The sequence below is a fragment of the Lethenteron reissneri genome, chromosome 35 (assembly GCF_015708825.2).
Source record: "Lethenteron reissneri isolate LAM-NWPU_2019-01 chromosome 35, ASM1570882v1, whole genome shotgun sequence".
NCBI classification, from domain to species: domain Eukaryota; kingdom Metazoa; phylum Chordata; class Hyperoartia; order Petromyzontiformes; family Petromyzontidae; genus Lethenteron; species Lethenteron reissneri.
In genome coordinates, this window is record NC_083813.1 from 2,658,025 (window position 1) to 2,679,210 (window position 21,186).

A 21,186-nucleotide genomic window follows, 5' to 3' on the forward strand; every position below is an offset into this window, starting at 1 on the left:
AAGCTATTAATACATTTGATACTTTTCTTGCCTTTGCACTATTCGCCTTTTGGCATTCTCCGGTCTAACAATGTTGAAACTAGGCCATAAGGAAGGCCGTCTCTGTTGTAGGCCAATCAGTTTCAAACACAACGCATACATTATCAGAGCATGTTTCTTTGCATGTTTTTTTCCGCAAGTACGTGTGGTTAATACAGACTCGATGCTTTGCAATAGGTATTCATTTGGTGTTTGAACATCTTAACACAACTCTTGTTTTATTGCCAGAAAGGTTAACGCCTATTCTTTCATTTTTTCTTCAAACATTTTCTCGCCGCTCACTGTGATGACGATAATGAGCCGAGGGCCAAAGCTGGGACCCTGGTGAGCCACACCTGTCAAATCCCTGTTACGTGGCAGCTGGAGCAGGGCAATCGTCTGCAGGACCATGGGGATTCAGTGAGGGATTGCTTGTTGCTTGGATGGGATGTGGCTGAGTGGCTCGGACAGTTCTTACGTCGTCAGAGAACGGAGCCATCGCCGCTGAGGTCCTGGGTTCAAATCTAGGCCTCCGGCTTCTCGCTGTTGCGTTGTTGCGTATGGCAGCAGGAATATGTGTAGGAGTTCAATGCCAACGTCGAGGTCTACCAGCCATGAGAGGGCTTCAGGAGATCATTGGGATCGTTTTGATATTTCTCCTCTGTTGAAGGAGTACACACTACAGCGGTTTAACTATACGGTCCATATTTTGTTTGGTTTTTGCTTCTCACGTAACACGTTGAATGTGATTATTTTGAGTACTAAAGCAGCAGGATGCATGATATATCGAGTGAATGTATTGCCATCTTTGACAATATTAACTCTTGTCGAAATGCACAATAATCTGCTTGCAAAGTCGATTTTCGTTTTCCTAAATTGATTATAAACGTTGCCATTGGCATGCGATAATGAGATGAAACAATATTCATTGGAAACTCTTGCATCTCGCCATGTGGAAGGGTGGCCCACGCAAGTATCTATCGAAGAACAACGTCTGAGCGCCCTTCAAATGACCTCCTATCCACATTTGGGAAGCTGCATTCTCCCGCAGGGGAATTACACTGAAACCAGACATTTTAAAGTCACAAAGGCTGGTATATTTTTGGTTCAACAAAGTGAAAAAAGACAATAAAATATGTTTATTTCAGTCATTCGTGACTGAAACAAGATAGGGAAGTGATGTAAAAGCCAATATACTTAATTAAAATGGTAAAATCTATGAACATTTAATATTTACCACTAAAATAACATCAGTAGATTACAAATGTATTGTAGATAGATTATTAAAAATATATCATAGATTATCACATCTACAGAGTCATCTCAGCCTGACCCCTGCCCACTCCCCCACCCCTCATGGGCCCTCCCCCCACATTCCCCCCTCACCCCCTCTGGTAATGTAGTTTAACCTCTCACTTGTCTCTCCATGGTTAGAGAGCTCGACTGGCAACCTGATATTTCCAAATTCGAATCCTGGTTTTGGGTGAGACTCAGCAGCGCACAAAGTGAGCACCGCTTCGCAGGAAAACCCAGCCACCTGCCATAGGTTTGTAGAATGTGGGTGGGGGTCAAGGAATGTTTCAGCAGCGGTGAGACGTGTTGTTGGTGCGCGCTTGCCTGTGAACGCTCCACGCGGCCCCAATCCCCTCCAGAACGAGTACTACTGCCGGCTCGACTTCCTGTGGAAGCAGAAGTTCAAGAAGGAGCGCGAGGAGATCGAGACGATGGAGAACCTGAACCGAGTTCTCCTGGAGAACGTCCTGCCGGCGCACGTGGCAGAGCACTTCCTCACCCACCACCGCAAGAACGAGGTGACGCGTGGGTGGCATCTTGGGTGGAGCAGAGCCCGGGGCCATGAGTTCGATTCCTGAGCATGTTTTTTGTTGTTGTTATAGAACGCTTCACGAATTTGTATTTCCTCCTTGCGCGGGGGCCATGCTCATATTCTCTGTGTCATTCCAATTTTAGTATTTCTACTGCCTGAGCAAGTACAATTCCTTACCAAGTTTAACTCGGCATCATTGTTATCACCATCCCCTGATAACCCATCAGTTATCTATATAAACAATCTTTATTTTACCAGGTAAGGCCCACTGAGCTATATAAATCTTTTTCAGAAGTGACCTGGCCACAAATGATAATTCAACGAAGTGGCTTATCATGTGAAAATGGATAGCAGCCAAATACTCTAAAAGCTGATGTTGATTATAAATGTGGAGGGAAAAACTGGAGGACCCTGATAAAAATCCACAGGGAGAACATGCAAACTCTAAATATACAGGCGTCAGGGTCGAGATCGAACCCACGATCTCCTGTATACCAGGCGAGGTAGTCAACATCTCACCCAAGTCAACCATGTATAAATCAATGCCATCAAATTATTATCATGCAATGAATCAACTTATTCCACCAATTAGCCATGATCATCAAATTAATCTGGATCATCATTATTCTATCCATAATTTTACGTCTACGAATCAACACCATGGTAATGTGGAATGTCGACAACTACCTCTCTAGAGTGCCAATGGAGGTGAGGACCACCCAGGTGTTGACGGAGTATGTGAATGCACGCTTCAACAGTCGGTGCATACCTCGTATGTAAGTTCGCACCTAACGAGCAGGCGATGGCGGTGTGTCTGCTCTGCTATGACAGGACCTCTACCACCAGTCGTACGAGTGCGTCTGCGTGATGTTCGCCTCCATCCCCGACTTCAAAGAGTTCTACCAGGAGTCGGACGTCAACAAAGAGGGCCTGGAGTGCCTACGTCTCCTCAACGAGATCATAGCCGACTTTGACGAGGTCCGTTCTCACCGCACCTCCTAACAGAGCTGTGGTCGAATCTCAGTCATGCATTTAACAATCACGTCCCAAGTGCGGCTGAATAGGCAGGTGCGCAACGCCACGTTGCACGTGCGGCTGACCGGTACGTTCAAATGGCAAACATTACTTTCGAAATGGTGGTTAAACCAATTGAAATGTGATCATAAGTATTTGGGATGGTGGTGCAGAATATAGGGCACTGACCTGACTTAGATTCCCTGGCCATGGTGAAAACTGTTGGTGAGTGATATCTAAAATTGGTTATCAGCGCCCCTTTCACCATGCCGAAGCATGACTAACACCCCCCCCCCCCCATGACTGACACGGCACGGGATGGTCTCCATCCAACAGTGTATTGACGATGGGTTGTGAGTTATATTTTGTGGAAACATTTTCCAAGTTCCAAGCAAACCTCTACATTTTTCTATTCTCTCCTATTTTTATTTTGCTAGGTAGGCCCACTGTGCTATATCGTAGCTCTTTTTCAGAAGCGGCCTGGCCACAAATGATAAGTCAACGAAATGGCTTATGTGGAGATTTATCGCAGCCAAATACTCGAAACGCATGTTTCTAAATGTGGAGGGAAAAATCTATGCGACCACGGTACGGACCATGTATACTCCAAATATACCGGCAACAGGGTTGGGATCGAACCCACGACCTCCTGTAAACCAGGCGAGGCAGTTAACATCTAGCCACCGCGGCACCTGACCACCACGCTCACCACCACACTCAGCATAATGAGTGTGGTTGTGATACATACATCACGTGCTTAGCCACCTCCCCCCCGCTGAGTCCCTTTTAATCGAAGCTCCATAGATATCTTGTCCGAGACAAAATCAATTACCTAACACCGCTGAGCGATGTACGCGGGCGATTTTGTGTTCGCAGGTTCCAAGTGTGACCCGCTTTATTACTATTTACGTCCTCTCTTGCAGCTTCTGTCCAAGCCCAAGTTCAGTGGCGTAGAGAAGATCAAGACGATAGGCAGCACTTACATGGCTGCCACTGGGCTCAATGCTGCGGTGGGGCAAGAGAATGGGCAGGCGAGTACTTTTTATATCTTCCGGCTACGGCAGCAGATCTCCAGGCTTGTCGACACGGCCGAGCAATGGGCGCGTTGCCCGCTCGTCGCAGAGGTTTGCGGCTCAAGGAGGGGGGCGTTCAACGTCGGAGTACGACGCGCCGCTTACCTCACAGTCCACCGTGTATGAAAGTATGTATGTTTAACGGTTCTAAAGAAGTTCAACAGACATATCTACACGGTGGACGCAGTTCGTGGTTGAGGTCGTGGGTCAGGTCGCGGGAGTGAAAATGCGTGTCGTCACATCCTCCTCCAACTGACATGGAGAATGAATGAAGTTGTCACGTGACCGAGGTTTAACAAATGGGTACAGCACCCCAATCGTTAAGTGTCGTGAGATTGCTCTCCCGCACACCGGTGGTGCTGAATCAAAATTGAAAACTCGTTTCTTTGAAACTGCTGTTTGTGTTCAGTTCGTTGCTAAAGAAGAAGTTCAACGACATGTTCACGTGTCAAGTTTCATGAATTAGTCGTGTCGGGTGGAGGAGGGTGTACGACACACATTTTACTTCTGTGATCTGACCCAAAAATCAACTATACAGATGTGTATAAAGTGTATAGAGGATACATACATGTACAGTATATGTGGGTATTTGGGTTTTATTGTAGTGGCAAGTGCACCGTGCTATGAATTCAATGACCCTGGTTTGGTCCTTGGCACATCATTGTGATATCTGAATCTGTCCTGGGCTTCCCCTAGGTCAACACAGCCTTAAATGAGTGTGAGGCCGGGCGTGGTGTTGGTCACACCGCCCTCTCGTGTGCCGTGCCGGCCTTCATAGGTGCTCGCTGACAGAACTTGCCCCAACAGTCTGTGTAGGCTACACAAGGGGGGGTCCTTGTGTGTGTTGCGTGTGTGCGTGTGTGCGTGCTCGTCTAATGTGCGTGCTTTTCCCTGAGTCTAGGAGCCAGAGCGGCAGTACGCACACATCGGGATCATGGTGGAGTTTGCCATGGCTCTCATGGGAAAACTGGACGTCATCAACAAACACTCGTTCAACAACTTCCGACTGCGAGTTGGTGCGACATCCTCCCAGTCCCCACTCACTCGCCTCTCCCCTTGACCACTTCAGCCCACAAATCATGTGTATTTACGTATGCCGAACCTTTTTTCACCATACATAGACAACCGTGCCAATTGTAGCCTCATTCGACTCCATTCAATGGCAACACTCCATAATTAATAGGACAATCCAGTCAATCTAGAAACACCTTATTTGGCCAATAACATCTTAATTTATGGAGGACCCCAGAGCTTAGAGGATTATTCAGGGTGTTTAAAAAGATGGACCCAATTTGAAGTCGCTATATCTCTGCAACCACGAATCGCCCATGAATGAAACTCTTACCACTTGAAAGGGCGGGGCATAGAGAGGGCGGGGCATAGAGAGGGCGGAGCATAGAGTTTCAAATGATGACCGCGAGATGCCTCTCCCAGCGCACAAACAGCCCCTAGCCTCAGTAGTTTGCAAGATGGTGACCCTGCAACACACAAGGGGCGTTTGGCGTTCTGCAGTTCAGCAAGACTGAATCCGTAATTGCGGTGCAGCGTGCATTTCAACGGTGTTTTGGCATTGATCCGCCAATGTCAAAGAGCAATCGTCGTTGGTACCGACAATTTGAGGAAGCAGGCTGTTGATGTAAGGGGAAGAGCACAGGGTGACCACGCACCTCAGAGGAACACGTGAGAAGAGAGGCGTTTGGGACGAATTCAACTATCGTCTCGATGTTGTCCATACAGCAGGTGGAGGGCACATAGAGCATTTATAAAATGGTTAGTAAAACTTTATAACTCATTAAACCGTTTGTAACTTTTTGTGTAGCTGTAACATTTTGCCATCGTGAAATATACTGCTTTGAAATTGGGTCCATCTTTTAAAACACCCTGTATACTGCTTTGAAATGTGGTTCATCTTTTTGAAACACCCTGTATTTACACCGGCTCACAGCTTGGGATGCCTTTCCCGCTAATCTGTGGTTCCTCGTGACTTTTGCGTCACTCTCTGGCTCGTCCGAGAGTGAGCAAATACTGTGAGGTGTGTTACAAAGGTGGAATTATCATCATTATTAATACATGTCGATAAACATGTAAGTCTTCGTTCTTTAGAGCTCACAACCAATTATGCTCCACACACACAACTCTGCAGGGAAAGAACACTGACTTAGGGTGAGAGCAGCGAGGATAAATCATGTGAAGTACCAAAGGGTTTAATTCCAAATCTTTGGGGACGTCAGGTGAAAAAGGGCATAACGCTGGGCATTCCACTCGTTGGGAAGTGACTAGCGTTGCCTAGGCGCGAGTCTGGCTCGACTGTATCCTATTACAGACCACATGTTCATCCAGTTAAAAACAACGACTTAGATTTGTCTTTGAAAGACCCAACACAGAAGATCCCTGGTTTTGCTCTTCCACGAAACTCATGGTGCACCCTAAACTGCATCCACTGCACAAACCATGGCAGATGCGAATATCTAATACACAAATACACAAATGGAAAATTAAAAACTCTGCAGGGTGCGAGTTTGGTCATCCAGAACAGGACCGTACAACGTATTATGCAATGCTCGATCCACAAATACGTAGGAGACATCGCAGCGATTCACTTCGCTGCTGGCTTGGCCACCTGAATGTGGCATTGTAGTTGTTGCTCTGCATCTACATCAACAGACGTGTGAAAGAAGAAGATTGGTCACCTTGTCTTTCCAAACAATGCCTGATAATCTCTCTTAGCCACAACACAGCCTGGAAACACATAGCCCAGGTATGCAGCTGCAAGATACGGGCTATTTGTTTTTTTGTTTGGTTTGCGATGTATCTCATGCTGGCGCCGTGTGCCCTGTACGTTATCCTTCTCAGGAATCAACCACGGCCCTGTCATCGCTGGGGTCATTGGTGCACAGAAGCCACAGTACGACATCTGGGGAAACTCAGTCAACGTGTCCAGCCGTATGGACAGCACGGGGGTTCTTGGGAAGATTCAGGTTTGCTCAAGGGGCCTGTTGGGAGGCAGAGTAATGATCTCTGACCTTGTTACTCATCATCGACATCATCAACCATGATCAATCCGCTCCTAGAAGAAGGCCTCTTCCAAAGTAGTCTCCATCCCTCACAGTTCTGCGATGCAACCTTATCTCACCTTATTTTAGATTTATATAGAGCGCCTTAGCTGAAGGCGCTTTACGGAGTTAAACAGCGGTAACGGACATTTTAGATGCCAAGGGGCAGTCCGACGGCCGAGGAATGAGTGACCGTAACAGAGGGTACACAATGAGTGACCGTAACAGAGGGCACACATAGCGGTCCCGAATGGGCAGGGGAGGGGCGGGAAGGAGCGGAGGGGTGAGGAGCGGAAAGTGGCAGGGAATACGAGTACCTACACAGGAGCTGATTTAATCATTCCTAACATTTGTGGAAAAAACATGCTCTGATAAAATATATAATTGCTCATCCCAAGCTATTCATGCTTTGATACGTGCATTGCCTTTGTCTTGTTCGCCTTTTGCCATTATCTGGTCTAACACTGGTTTGTTGCATGTTTTGCCACGAGTATGTGTGGCTAATGCAGATGTTATGCCTTGCAATGATACGTCTATTTGATGATTGAACATCTTAACACCTCCTTTGTTTGTTGTCAGTAAGGGTTAAAGCCTATTCTTCTTTTTCCATCATTTTTTTATTCTGGTAAAAAGGTCCCCATTGGTGGACGTTGTCTCCGATGCGTCCCGTTGCTTGGCTGCCACTCCACCTCTGTTCTTGACCATCAGCCATCATCCCTTCTTATAGGCGACGTCTCGCCCAAGTCCATCTTTCTGCAACGTTTTGAATGATGTTATTAAATCTCGAATCCACACGTTCCTCTTTCTGCCTCCTCAAATGTAATTCCAGGCGTGCAATAGCCAAACAGATTGATAAAGAATGAAAATGTCGCTCCCCAAAAAAGCATTGAGAAACCTCAATAACATTGGCAAATGTTTACTCGCAATTTTTTTATTTTTTTTATTTAGCCCATTAGAAAAAAAGGTTAAAGGCTCACGAGTTCAAAGCCAACAATGCTTAATGTGTGTATGTTGAACTTCTTTCGCACCGTAGGTAGCCAACTGTGCTAATCGGAGGTGTGAAATCTCAGTGCGTAGTGTGGAAGAGCGTTGCGACAATGTATTGCTCATGCCATCTCCACATGCTGGCACATGCACTGACAGCAGTGCCCGTCTCCAGTGGCAACGTCAGGGCCAGTGATGTAATTCCATTGGCAGTGGTCTATGCAGTTTACATTCCAGTGGCAGCATCGCCCCTGCCGCCACAGCAATCTCGTGAGGCCACAGTCTCCCTATACTTTGCACGCCGATCGTGTTTTTGTATTGTTTATTGTAATGTTCTTACCCGCCACTCCTGCACATCTGTGAAAAAACAAGATTTGTAGCTCATCGGATTTTCCTCCGGGATAGATTACTTGTCTGATTCTGATACTTTGCAGCAGCGTGAGCAATGCACATGTCTCGGCTCGCGCGTCACCACCCCGCTTGAACCCGTTTCCCCCGCGTCGCCGCGGCGCGTGTTGCGCTCGCGCGTGCAGGTCACGGAGGAGACGAGCGACATCTTGCAGACGCTCGGCTACAACTGCCAGTGCCGCGGCATGATCAAGGTGAAGGGCAAGGGAGAGCTCAAGACCTTCTTTGTCGTCACGGAGATGACTCGCTCGCTCTCGCAAGGCAACGTCATCTGCTGAGTCCCCTCGTCAGCACTCCGCACTGAGGACCCAGCGAGTCGGACAGGCTTCGCGATAATTTAGCAGCGTCTGAACTGAGGGGTTAAAGTGCTTGCGCCACTCTTGCCTCCCTCTATCTTCGGCGAGCGGAACGAATGCGGTCGCGCTCAATGGCTCGTTCTCCTCCAGGCATCCGTGAACAAGCGTTTTTGTCCGACGTGCTGATCCGTCGTATGTTGCATCCATGTCCCTGGCAAGATTGCCGACGAAGAGGTGTGTGGACAGATGACTGCAACACCAGCACCCGCCTGCTCCAAGCCCCCAGCAGGTTCGTGTAGTCAAAAAGATTGATCTCATTAGGTGATTACATCTGACCTCTCTGTGGCAGTGAAATGAACTGGATCTTTCTGCTCATTAGCCTCTAAAAAAGCAGTCCTTGGACTGATGGAGGTGCTCCAAGTTGCAAACGAAGAATTGTCTGATTCTACAGAAAGTTTTTATCAAAGTGTTTCCCCCACTCAAATGAACGTTGGGCAGTTGCAGATCTACATCGGTGGCCCCCAAAGGCAGTTGTAGAAATTCGACATTCCTATGGCTGGGGCATGTCTCTCGATAAGAGAAGCATAGGAAAACCACTGTTGATATGCAACAAAGTGGTACTCACTTCATCAAGTCCAGGGGGATTGATGAGCTGTAGTGCATAATCCAAGACCATGCCCATACACTTAACGAGTAATAGTTTGTATGCAATTTCTAACAAAGCCTTTTTTTAAAGGTACCTTTTCTGTTTTATTAAAGCTGATAATCTGGACTTGAACTTTTTATGACATGGGCGACTAAATACAAAAAAAGAGAATTCTCTGAGAAACTCCTTTGGTGGAAAGTTGCGTCTCCGTGACCCGATGACGGTCGACTCAAAATCAGGAGGGGTGACGCGATCCACGGTTTTGTGTCCCCGAAATAAAAAAAGGTGTAAACAGCTGCTTTTGCCGTTCAACAGAAGTTCAATTGTGACATCTGTCTCATTGTTTTATTCACGACCTTTTTTCCTTTCGTTTTTAAATCCACTGAGCGTTTAAGATGAAGAACATTGCGACTGAAAAGGAACTTGCTTCACTGCCGCACAAGTTTTTTTTGCGCATTTCGAACCGGCGTATTTGAGGAATCCGCGCAGGAAAGTGTTTGCCAAACCGCCAGCTGCTGTATTGAAGCAATGTTAGAGTTGTATTCTTTGCTTTCTTATTTTGTCCTTTGATCACAGTTAGAGTGTACAGTATCATGTTTGATGCACTAAGAATAAGTTATTGATTCATAATGTGTCGTGAGGTTTCATGCATAACTCGCCCGTGCGTATACAATAATCGTGTCTTGTGCGCGCGCGCGTTTTGTTTGGGGAGCGGCAGTGCAGCGGTTAGCGCGCTGAGCTATAAACCCAGTGATCCTAGTTTGATTCCCGTTCACAGCCAACACCAGTGACGATTATCTGAACTGGTCCTGGGCCTCCCCTAGGTCGACTCAGCCTAAAATGAGTACCTGGTGTGTTGTTTAAACATCGTAACTAGAAAGACAAAGGCGGCCGGGCGTGGTGCTGGCTACCCATGCGCTTGTGTGTCGTGCCGGCCTTCATAGGTGCTCGCTAACAGCATTCGCCCCAAAAGTCTGTTCAGGCTATACGGGGCATCTCTGCGTTGTCTTGTGTTTTGATTGTGGAAGATGCTGCCTGAGAACACCTGGATGCACATCGCCTGCATTTTCTGCACGATTTAGAGTCTGTGGGCCCGAGCAGCAATTGGTGCCACCCAAGGTAGCAAAACTTTAGTCGTACAGATTTATTTTATACGGATAATGAGAGTGGATGAATTGCTAAGCCCTCTAATTTCAGGTGGTTATCGCATAATTCACTGTTATTGGCCACGTAAACAAATTTAAACCAGTAAAGTTATGCCACATCAGGTGAAATAAGCTGCTCTGGGCTCACAGGCTATCATGCTTTACTGCCGCATAGAATTTGAAGTGCTTGCAGTGACATACGTAGCCCTCGCAGAACTGACAGTGGTCTACAAACAATGCAGAGTGAATCCCATTGCATTGGAATATCATTCATGTAAATGTATTGTGCAAACCTGTTGATGCATTTCAAAAGCTGCGTTATTGTGAAATCATAAACCCGAAAGCTAATCACGAGACTGAGCATCCGTTCGTGTCAAAATCGCTTCCGAAACCCGGGACACGAGAGAGCGGCTCTTGCAGCAGGGGTCAACACACCACCGGCTGCAAATGCAAACCGATGTTCATCCAGCTGTGCTGAAGCCTCGACGACGCGCGCACATTTTCACCGTCCTGTTTATCATGACCCCAGTTAATTTCGCAGCACTAAAGTAACGTCCGTGTGAAACGAGGAGAAAATAAACCTGCAGGCCAGGGATTAGTAGAAATGTAGTTCTGTGGCCTCACGGTCAGTCTGTCCATTGTTGGTCCCTTGAACAGAGTGTGTCCGACGGCGATGCTCGGTGATCACAGCGCGAGTGAACGGCATGGATTTATGCGACGGGGAGAGACGGGACTGGGCTGTGTACGACCTGAGAGGCGCGAGTTGCCTACCTGCATTTGCGGTATGCGTAAAAGCTGCGTGAAACGAGCATCGCGTGGGTGATTATGTACATAACATACCATGTGGCGTTCAAAAGCGGGCGTAAGTGCGGAATCTAAGCGGGCGTTCATGGCATTGGAATAAACAATGTAACCACCTGTGTTTTAGATGTTGGTAATAGATTTATGCGTTGTAGCGAGTGCTCTCGGACACTGTAGAACAAGGCACATGCGCATTGGTTTACTATGTTCGCAGTTGTACCACCCGTGCTTATTGGTATTCTATGATTGACTGAACAGACGTGTTCTTGTGATGCTGATGAGGTATGCACACAAATATTAGTACTTTTATCACCAGTTATATTCCATTTTGTTCTCTTGGTATTACATCACAAAACAACTGTTTCATTTGGAATTCGCGCAATCAACAGAGCATCGCATCACACCAGAGAACGGCCCGTAGAAAATGACGTCGCAGAACTACTTCTGAAGTCACTCGGTAGGCTTAACATTGTACACCGTGTGGAACACCCTTGTGCCCTCTAAATAAGAAAAACGAATTCATAATTTGGACATATTTTAAAAATGGGACGCATTGTTCGGAGGTGGGGAATAGTGATCATCACATGCATATTGTTGTTACTAAACGGCTTAAGCCTTCACATCTGCCAACATTGTCATATAAGTGGAAGTTCACAGTTTCCTTTATTTTTCCAAGTGACATATAATTTGACGTAATAAGTTGTCTTTTGTTCAGGAATATTCGTGACGAATACAAACAACATTGAAATTCTAGAATTGCACAGATGAGCTAAGCAGGCTTTAGCCTGGCTAGTGCTTGGATGGGTGACTACCATGCACAAACGTAAAGTCATAGGACTGTAGAGATACGTGGGTGGGTATCAGGGACCAGTGTTGTTCTGTACTTCAGTGAATACAGGACTATTCTGTCCACCCTCATCAACCGAACTGGTCAGCGTGGTGAAGTGTAGGGAAATAACCTGCAGGACCTGCAGGGCCTGGGGGAGGCCTTCATCCAGCAGTGGATTGACAAGATGGCCAATGCGCCGAGTGACACAAACGACCGACGTTGACATCGGCGGCCAGGTCGGGTATAATGGAACGACTGTGAAGGACATCAGTGTGTTGCGTTGAAATAAACACGGTAGCAATCAAACGCAACTAAAACTACAACTAATTTTTATTTGGCCAGGTAAGGCCCCAATGAGCTATATTGTACAGATTTTTTTCAGAAGCGACCTGGCCACAAATGATAGCTCAACGATGTGGCTTATCACGTGGGAATTTATAGCAGCCAAATACTCTAAAAGCACTTTTTTTACGTGGAGGGAAAAACTGGAGGACCCGGAGAAAAATCGCGACCATGGAGAAAACATGCAAACTCAAAATTTACAGCAGGCGTCAGGGTCGGATCGAACCCACGACCTCCTGTATACCAGGCGAGGTAGTTAACATCTTGCCACCATGGCGGCTAATCATATTTAACAACACAAATGTGTGTAGCACTGCAGGTGCAACAGCTCACAGCTACATCCAAACCGTCATCTCAAAATATCTAGAGCCATTTGTATAATTTAGACCACCAATTGAAAGCGTCTTGAGATGTTGTGCCCATTTCAATGGGAACGGAGTGCGATTTCGTCCCCATTGGGACTCATCACCACTGTAGAGCCATGAGGCTGAGAGCTTTTGCACGTGCGCTGCGCGCCTGTATGAGTTGTATCTATTCGCTTCCAGCCTGCATCGTTGTTTCTGTTGTGATGGGGTTTCTTTCCATTTACACGCTTGAATTAATAATCCAATCGCCGACACCCAAATAAACTGCCGAACCATGAGGCCAGTGTCCTACATCGGGGGCCACTGTCGGGCCCCTGGTGGCCTTTAGTGTGGCCCCTGACGTGCGGGCCCCCAGACAATACGCAAATGTGAAGACACCCCCCCCCCCCCCATCATTGTGCTGTCACACCCCCAATGATTTCAAATGTGTGGCGGCCCTCAACACACTGATGATGTCTTATTGAAGAACAACTGCGTGAGACGTTAACGTTGCCAATAACTCGAGCCGGGGCTGACCACTGCTCTGTGACTCAGCGTGGAATTCCCGAGTGAGTGGTCGAAGGTTGACGTCGTTCATGACAATGCCATTGCCTGTGAGTGCATTGATAACGACACTACAGTGCTGCTGACTGCAAGATTCTAATCAGCAACTTAAAGGGGGTCTTCTGTACAAAAATAACGAGGGTTATGTATGTACGTGTATAGAAACGCGCAGCTGATTCGCAATACTCTTTTCTCATGAGTCTTTTTTACTCTTTGGTTCTATCGTTAAAGTCACGTAGTTAGAAATAATTTTAATAATTGTATTTTATTTCTAACTACAGTACGTGACTTTACCGAAATAACCAAAGAGTATGGATTCCTGCAGTCACGAAATCTTCAAATCAAGAGTCTTCTTTATTGGCATATTTTAGCCATTTCTTTACTGTTTTTTGTGTTTGCGTTTTGTGGGTGCGCAGAGAACATTCACACATGAGGCATGATACTCAAAAAAATCCATACAGATAAGTCAACAACATCGTGTACTCCCTCCCACCTGCTGGCCACTTTACAGTGACTCCTCTACTTATGAACACCCGACTTACGAACGTTCAGAGACACGAACAAACCTGTCTGTATGTCCAGTTGTCTGTTCGGACAGAGTCGTAAGTTCAACCGCTGCGCCATAGATGGCGGTAGTGGCCTCTACATCTACGTGAGATTTTAAAGCCATTCCTCGTGTTTTGTGTACACGGCGTACAACATGTTTGGAATCAACAGCAGTGAAGTTGGACTTACGAACAAATCGACTTACGAACAGACCTCTGGAACCTAACTCGTTCGTAAGTAGAGGAGTGTGGCACGTGTGCCCCTGCATGCACCGCCGTGCTCGCCAAGGCCATCATTTTATTTTATTTCACACCCAACCGGTCGCATTCACTGTTAAACACCCGAGGTAGTCGAGGTGACGCCCAACAATGGATTTTGCATGAAACTTCATTTTTACCAAACCAGTAGATCGGGAATGAAGTCTCATGTCACCTCCTGGCATTAGGGTTTCTCTGGTACCTTCCTTTCCTACCAAATGTGAGGCACTGTTTAAACGGGAATTTGTCAATCGTGTTAATACAGTACCCCTCCTCTCATTGCGGGCTTTCTTGAATAATGGCTAATTTAAAAAGTATTTCTATTTACGAGAATAGTTTTTTACCCTTTTTTCTGGCAACAAAAAAAAACCTTTTACAAGGAATCATGTCTCCATTAACCACAATACTTGTAGTGAGAATGCAAACAAAAACCAACAAACATACTCTATTTCTATTTATTGCAATTGTTGCAATATGATGCCGCAATGAGACATTCAATGTGACTCAATTTGTCGTGCCAGATTGATTTCATCTGTCAATAGCTAAGTTTCATTTGTTCAAGAAAAGTGCTTGTTAAAAAAAAACATGTCCTGTTGTCTCATTTCTGAAATCTTTTTTTACTTAAAAAACATTCATCTATTTTTCTCAGAATGTGCTTTTGGCATCAAACAAAATATTCATTCAGAGCTCCTGCAGAGCAGGGCACACATTTGCCTGTGGATGGAGATATCACAGATCTACTTCTGAGATTCTATCAAGTTATTTACAGTCCAGACACCAGGGGGATCACTGTCCTACACAGCCTGCTAAATAAAATATCAATCGCATCGCAGGGAAACTAAACGTTTTAATCCTCACCACTGAAATATTTAGGGAAATTACATTTGGGACTTGGTAGAGACCAGCAACTCGCAACACCTGAGAATACAGTCCAGCCATGGGTGGCAACCCAACTTCAAACCCAGGATCTCTGCCGTGTCAGCTAAATATCCTAACCCCTTAGCCACTCGCCATCTCTACCACTAGAGGCGTTAATTTCTTCAGTGGCGATGCATTCTTAAAAAGGAAATGGCCAAAGTTCCCAAACGCAAGGGTGCCCTCCTGAAACCGTGTCTCAGGATGTACTTACTAAACGCACACCTCCTAGAGAGCAGTGCGAACACAAGGTGCCGTGGTGGCGAGATGTTAACTCCCTCGCCTGATATACGGAGATCTTGGGTTCAATCCCGACCCTGACGCCTGCTGTATATTTGGAGTTTGCATGTCCCTCTCCTCGCGGTCGCGTAGATTTTTCTCCGGGTTTTCTGGTATTTCCCTCCACATTTAGAAACATGCATCGTGCTTTCAGAGGATTTGGTTGCTCTAAAATTTCACATGATGAGCCATTTTGTCGAGCTATTATTTGTGGCCAGGCTGCTTCTGGAAAAGAGCTGTATATCTCAGCGGGCCTTACCTGCTCAAATATAAAAAAATAGTTACACTGTTAGGCATCGCGCTCGGCTCCCAAGCACCCACCCGAAGTGCCTACACGTGGCGTGCGCCGGTGGCCGGAGTGCCTGCGCGCTTCTGCCTCGTGTGCGTGTGCCTCGTGTGAGCGCGACGAATGATTCCGAGCGCGCCTGTGTCGTTCTGCAGTCGTGTGACGTCGCGTTGTTCAGCACTTGCCCGTGCCTGTATCGTTGCATTGTTTATGTTGCCCCCCACCTGGGATTTAACGCATTGCCCTCGCCTTGCTCCCCCCCCACCGCCATCTCCACGTGGAGGGGTTGGCAAGCAACGCAAGTGCGACAGCGCTTCTTGTCCTGTTCGCTACAATTTCCTCGTCCGCATTCGATCGTAGCCATTGATTGCGTTGCGTAACGGGGCAGACACAAGTTTTCCCCGCAAATATTCGTAACATTGCACTGAAATTAAAGGAAGACGAAACCAAACAATAGCATGGGATGATATTTCAAAATTCATGATCAAAACAAATCATCGCGTTGTTTCGTAGTCATAATTTTGGGCACGCTGGCATCAATTGGAGGATATACTGTCAATCAATATCCGACATGTCCCCTGCTTAAACAAACCACAGGGCTGAAGCCATCACTATTAGCTTACCCGAGCTGTTGAGGGAGGATCCAGATTCCCACGGCAGGGCCCACAATATCTCCTGTTCACTTCCTCACAAAGTGGGTTTTGTTTTGCAGTTAATCCCCAACCCCACGATGTGTGTATGTTGGACTTCTTTCGCACCGTACATAGCCAAACGTGCGCATCGGAGGTGTGCGGGAAGGACAACAAACTAAAGTCAAAAAGCAGTTTTTAAAAATGGGTTTTGAATCTAGATTTAAAAGTGCATTGCTCCAGCGCATCTGAAAGCACGCGATGCGGAGACCGTCTTTGTTCGATGGCCAGCCATGAACCACTGCGAGGATGAGCGGAGTTCGCGGGATGGTTTATGCTCCTTGACGAGATCAGCGAGTTGTTGTGGTTTATACCAATTATGTTCTAAGCAATGGACGTTCAGCTTTGGAAGGTAGTGCTCACAGCCCTCAGTGATGTTACACAATTGGTGTTTTTAAAAGTGATCTCATTGATGCTAATATACTAATTATGGATTTTAACCGTAGAAATGTATTTGCAGGCTTTCTATCTCGATATATAGGAAGTGGCTGCTTCTGCTGCCCCCATATTACCCCAAGCTGTTTACACGGCCATTTCTCTCCTTTTAATTGCTGTTTCCATCAGTTTCATTAATTTTAGTTAAAATTAAATGATTCAATAATAATAATAATAATCACCCGCTACTTACCAAGTAACAGTAATCCAAGTACGCACTTAAATGCTTAATACTAGTGCAGGGTTGCCCATACCTATCTCGAATAATGTGATCACTTGTCATTTATGTTACAAAAAAAGTAAAAAGTGGGTTCCTACTCAATGGAGCGTGAGGTTTTTGCTCATCTCCTGTTTACAACCGTGCATCAGTAGTGGAAATTCCACTTTCTGATGGAATCAACTCCAGAGGACTGGTGGGGCTGTGTCGACCACGAACCAGAAATTGAGTTCCAAACCTTCCGATGACAAAGCCGCAATCTAGCGCTGTGCCACTCGGCAAGGGTCCATTTGTGATATCGCCCACTTCTGAAGGCAGAGCTGGCAAGATAGATCGGCTACCATACAGTGAAAGGCACGACTGTTTAAGTGAATGCTTGTTGTACCATTGTCTTTCTGCATAGCCCAAACAACTTTTATTGATGATGAAATAGACATCAGATTAAGGCCAGTAAAAAAAAAAACTCGAGGTCATTCTATTTCGTAGATGATATTTTCTGTCATGGATATGGAAAATGGCAAGTTCCTGGACACATCTTGGGTAAAAATTTACAAAAGAGCAAAATGATATAACAATCTGATTCTCATCAGCATACATTCGCTCTCATTTCAAGCATCAATCGCCATAGTTAAAATGCATTAATATACAGTGCTGCAATCAATATTAAATTGGATATTCTTTTTCCTATTTATTACGATCTGGAAACCCTTAAGGAAAAGAAAAAGCAATTACAGAGCAATTACGATAATAGTTACTGCAGCATTGCAGACACTCAGTCATTGCATGCTGGTAATTCAACTTCACAATTAAATTGCACTGATTTGATTACTGGTCAAATTTTCCCATCTGCACAAGTCATGTTCACTCTGTGTATGGAACTCATTTGCATATTGACCAAGTCATGTGAATCTAAATCCATGACAACAGTGTTATCATGAGAATGAAAAAAAGAGTTCCCGTTTCCATTACTGTCACGGTGGCGAGATGTTAACTACCTCGCCTGGTATATAGGATTCGATCCCGACCCTGATGCCTGTTTATTTTTAATTTGCATGTTCTCCTCGTGGTCGCGTGTATTTTTCTACAGGTCCTCCGATTTTTTCCTCCGCATTTATAAACATGCGTTTAGCGTATTTGGCTGCTATACATTTCCACACGATAAGCCACTTAGTTGACCTAATCATTTGTGGCCAGGTTGCTTCTGAAAAAGAGATATAGCTCAGTGGGCCTTAGCTGGTAAAATGAAATTAGTTAATAGGTTATTTAGATTTTAAATTAAGCTAATGTATTACAATATATCCATCAGGAATATTGGTTCTAAATCAGATAAATTAATTTGCAGAATCACAATACATTAATTACAATCAGTCTTTGTTTATATTCCAAGGTTGAGCAGTTCGGACAAGTCTTGTCGATGTTTTTTCTTTCCAATTTCACCTTGGGGCTTATATAGCTCAACAAATTACATGTCAGGATTTAGTCACAATTGTTTCTGTTCTGGTGAATACATAAATAACTCCATACCACAAAGTGTCTCAAATCTCAATTGAGCATTGGCCCAGTACTCATAGCTATTGGTGGCCCATGTGGCAGTGATGGAAAGTCCAGAATTATCAGAATTATTATTTATTCATACTGGAGGAATCCGATCAGCTATACAGCTCTTTTTCACATATGTGAAGTATGTCAATAATGTCCAGTATTTCACAGATGGCCTGTTGGACACCGCTTTCTCTATAAGGCCAACCACTGTTTACGTCTCAACCAATAGTGTGTACCTGATCAATTCCAGTAGGATAATGGGCTGGCTATCAAATTATTAGAAATTATAACAGTACTTTAGGAAACCTGTTTTGTATTTGAATTACCAATCGATAGCAAATGTCACTGCGTTTCAAAGTGACACTTCAAATGTTGAAAGCTGTCACTGACATAATCATAATTTAACCAAACAATGAATAACCCTTTGTCAATCGTATGCTGGATAACGGCCTCCCCACATTGTATCGGTCATGAGAGATGGGGGGTGGGTGAGAGGGCGCAGTGTGCAGGACCACTTCAGTGGTGTGCTAATAGCGCACCACTGCTGCCAAATGTACCACCCACAAGAAACAACAGTCCGATTCATATAAATGCCTCGGTTTATGATTACATAAGATTGCAGTCGTGCATAAGAGATTATGGATGAATATTGCTCAAAATGTGTCTATGTTAAGGGAATTGAATCCTTGACTCGCTGCGCATAGCACATGGATGTAACGTCCGTTTTAGACACAAGGAGATGCACACAAGGCAGACATTTGAGAATGGGCAGAACCATTTTATGACTGAGGCAGGATTCGCTTGATTTCATCATTCTGTAAACGAGCTATATTTAGAGACTGCATTATTTGTTCCAACACCACTGTGTTACTGCTGCCAACCTGCACAAAATAAATGTTTTACATTGCAGTTCTTTGTCCAGAGACTAGCCCGAATACTCGCCACGATTCATTTGCAATGGGAATGCAATATTGGCAAAACCTGAATGCTTTTGGTCAGAAGTCAGCGGGAAGCTCAGTCATTGGTCAGGTCTGGGCAGTGCCCTCCCGGTAAAAGTCATCTTGTGGGATGTTGGCAACGTCTCGAATCTTTACCCTAAATGAATCGGACTCAGTTGATTCAGGGATTGAAACGTGGAAGGAAGATCAATATATCCCCCTATAACTACGCAGCCATTCGTCGCTGTGGTGAGATATATTAACTTGCAATCGGAAGGTCATGACTTCTAACCCAGTCAGGTGGCTGATTCGTCCATTTAATGAAGACCACGTTAGTTTAGCACGTAGGCTTTCGCGGCCAATATCATCCATATTAGAGGTTGTTGGGTTAGATTGCGTAAATATATAAATGTGTCGTTAAAACCAGCCACCACCCGACACAGCCTTACTAGTTGTATCGGGTGATGGCTGGTTAACGACACATTTATATTTTTACGCGATCTAACCCAAAGACCTCTATTATGAATACAATGTTGTTTGCAGTCAGCCCATTTTGGATAGGCTCTCTCCCACCAATGTAAAAGTGGAATTTTCCACCATTGGCTCAAGGCAATAAAATGAGAAGACTGCCAGTCTGAATGCTCATGTAAGAAGGGATATGGACTCATTTTATTCTGTATGACAAACCAGTCTCTCCTTCTGGCAGTGTTCTTCAATGCAAGGCCCGCAGGCCACTGACGCACCCCATTGTGCTGTCAAACCCCAATGGTTTCAAATGTGTGGCGGCCCGCACACTGATGCCTTATCAGCGGAAGTGGCCCCCCTCTGAAAATTAGTCAAAGAACACTTCCGTATGGTCATACCAGCAGTCTCATTGCGTTGTAACCTGAACAGTGGCTTTAGAAAGGTATCGTATACAAACCTGTCTGCACATGCACGACATTTTTGTTGCATTTGAAATATTGTTTGAGTGAGTATGCTACTGACGGCAGTTACACAACTAAGAATGTTTCAACATCAGTATTCAAAACAGGCTTGGAATAAGGTATAATAGGTTTTACCCCTTCTGGCAATAAAACAGGTCTTACGATGTTAAAACACCGAACAGAAACTTTTTGCAAGGAATCCTGTCTGCATTAACCACATATACTTGTGGTGAACATGCAAACAAAAAACATGCTCTGATAATGTTTGCATTGTCTTTGAAACTGATTGGTCCACACCAGAGACAGCTTTCTATTCTCAAAGTGTTAGACCAGAGAACGCCAAAAGGCGAACACCACAAAGACAATGCCACTCTCAGGGCATTTCTAGTTCGGGGTGAGCGGCTACAATATGGTACATTTCTTGCCAGTATCCTTGAAATAAGGTATCACGAGCCTTTGGCGTTCATATCCATCGAGAAACAACATCCCTTCCCGGTCTTCGAAGTCGCATACGCTTCACAGCTGAGTGGCAATGCCAACACGTGTCCAGAGAACGCAGTTGATGTTCACTTCCTTCTCCGTACACTCGTGGATTAGTTGACAGAAAGAATAATCCTGGTAGCCCCCAACACCTCGTCCAACTTGAGCAGCGATGACATAGGGAGACAACCACCACCCCCAACCGCCTGCTGCGTTTCTCCTGCACATTGAAACAGTTCCTGGAAGCATGTGGTGCCCGTTGACTTCCGACAGAATTAGTCAAAATGAATCCCAGTCCACAGGACGTTTTGCTACCAATTGCTAATAAATTAAA

The 21,186-nt window shown here is 45.4% G+C and overlaps 1 protein-coding gene and 1 non-coding gene across 9 annotated transcripts in view; one reads left to right on the forward strand and one right to left on the reverse strand.

Annotated features, from left to right (window-relative positions):
• The window catches only part of ADCY2 (adenylate cyclase 2), a 297,759-nt gene extending 280,383 nt beyond the window's left edge, over nt 1-17,376 (forward strand). For all 8 annotated transcript variants that reach the window (XM_061565554.1, XM_061565552.1, XM_061565553.1 and 5 more), the window contains 6 exons: nt 1,671-1,829; nt 2,675-2,821; nt 3,781-3,888; nt 4,832-4,946; nt 6,784-6,908; nt 8,501-17,376. In XM_061565554.1, coding sequence (XP_061421538.1) covers nt 1,671-1,829; nt 2,675-2,821; nt 3,781-3,888; nt 4,832-4,946; nt 6,784-6,908; nt 8,501-8,653 — 807 coding nt within the window. In that variant the 3' untranslated portion in view covers nt 8,654-17,376. The remainder of the gene's footprint in view (nt 1-1,670; nt 1,830-2,674; nt 2,822-3,780; nt 3,889-4,831; nt 4,947-6,783; nt 6,909-8,500) is intronic.
• Nucleotides 1,904-2,006, reverse strand: LOC133351006 (U6 spliceosomal RNA). The gene has a single exon (XR_009756135.1). It is a non-coding gene; the product is annotated as a U6 spliceosomal RNA (small nuclear RNA).
• Nucleotides 17,377-21,186: the final 3,810 nt, after the last annotated feature.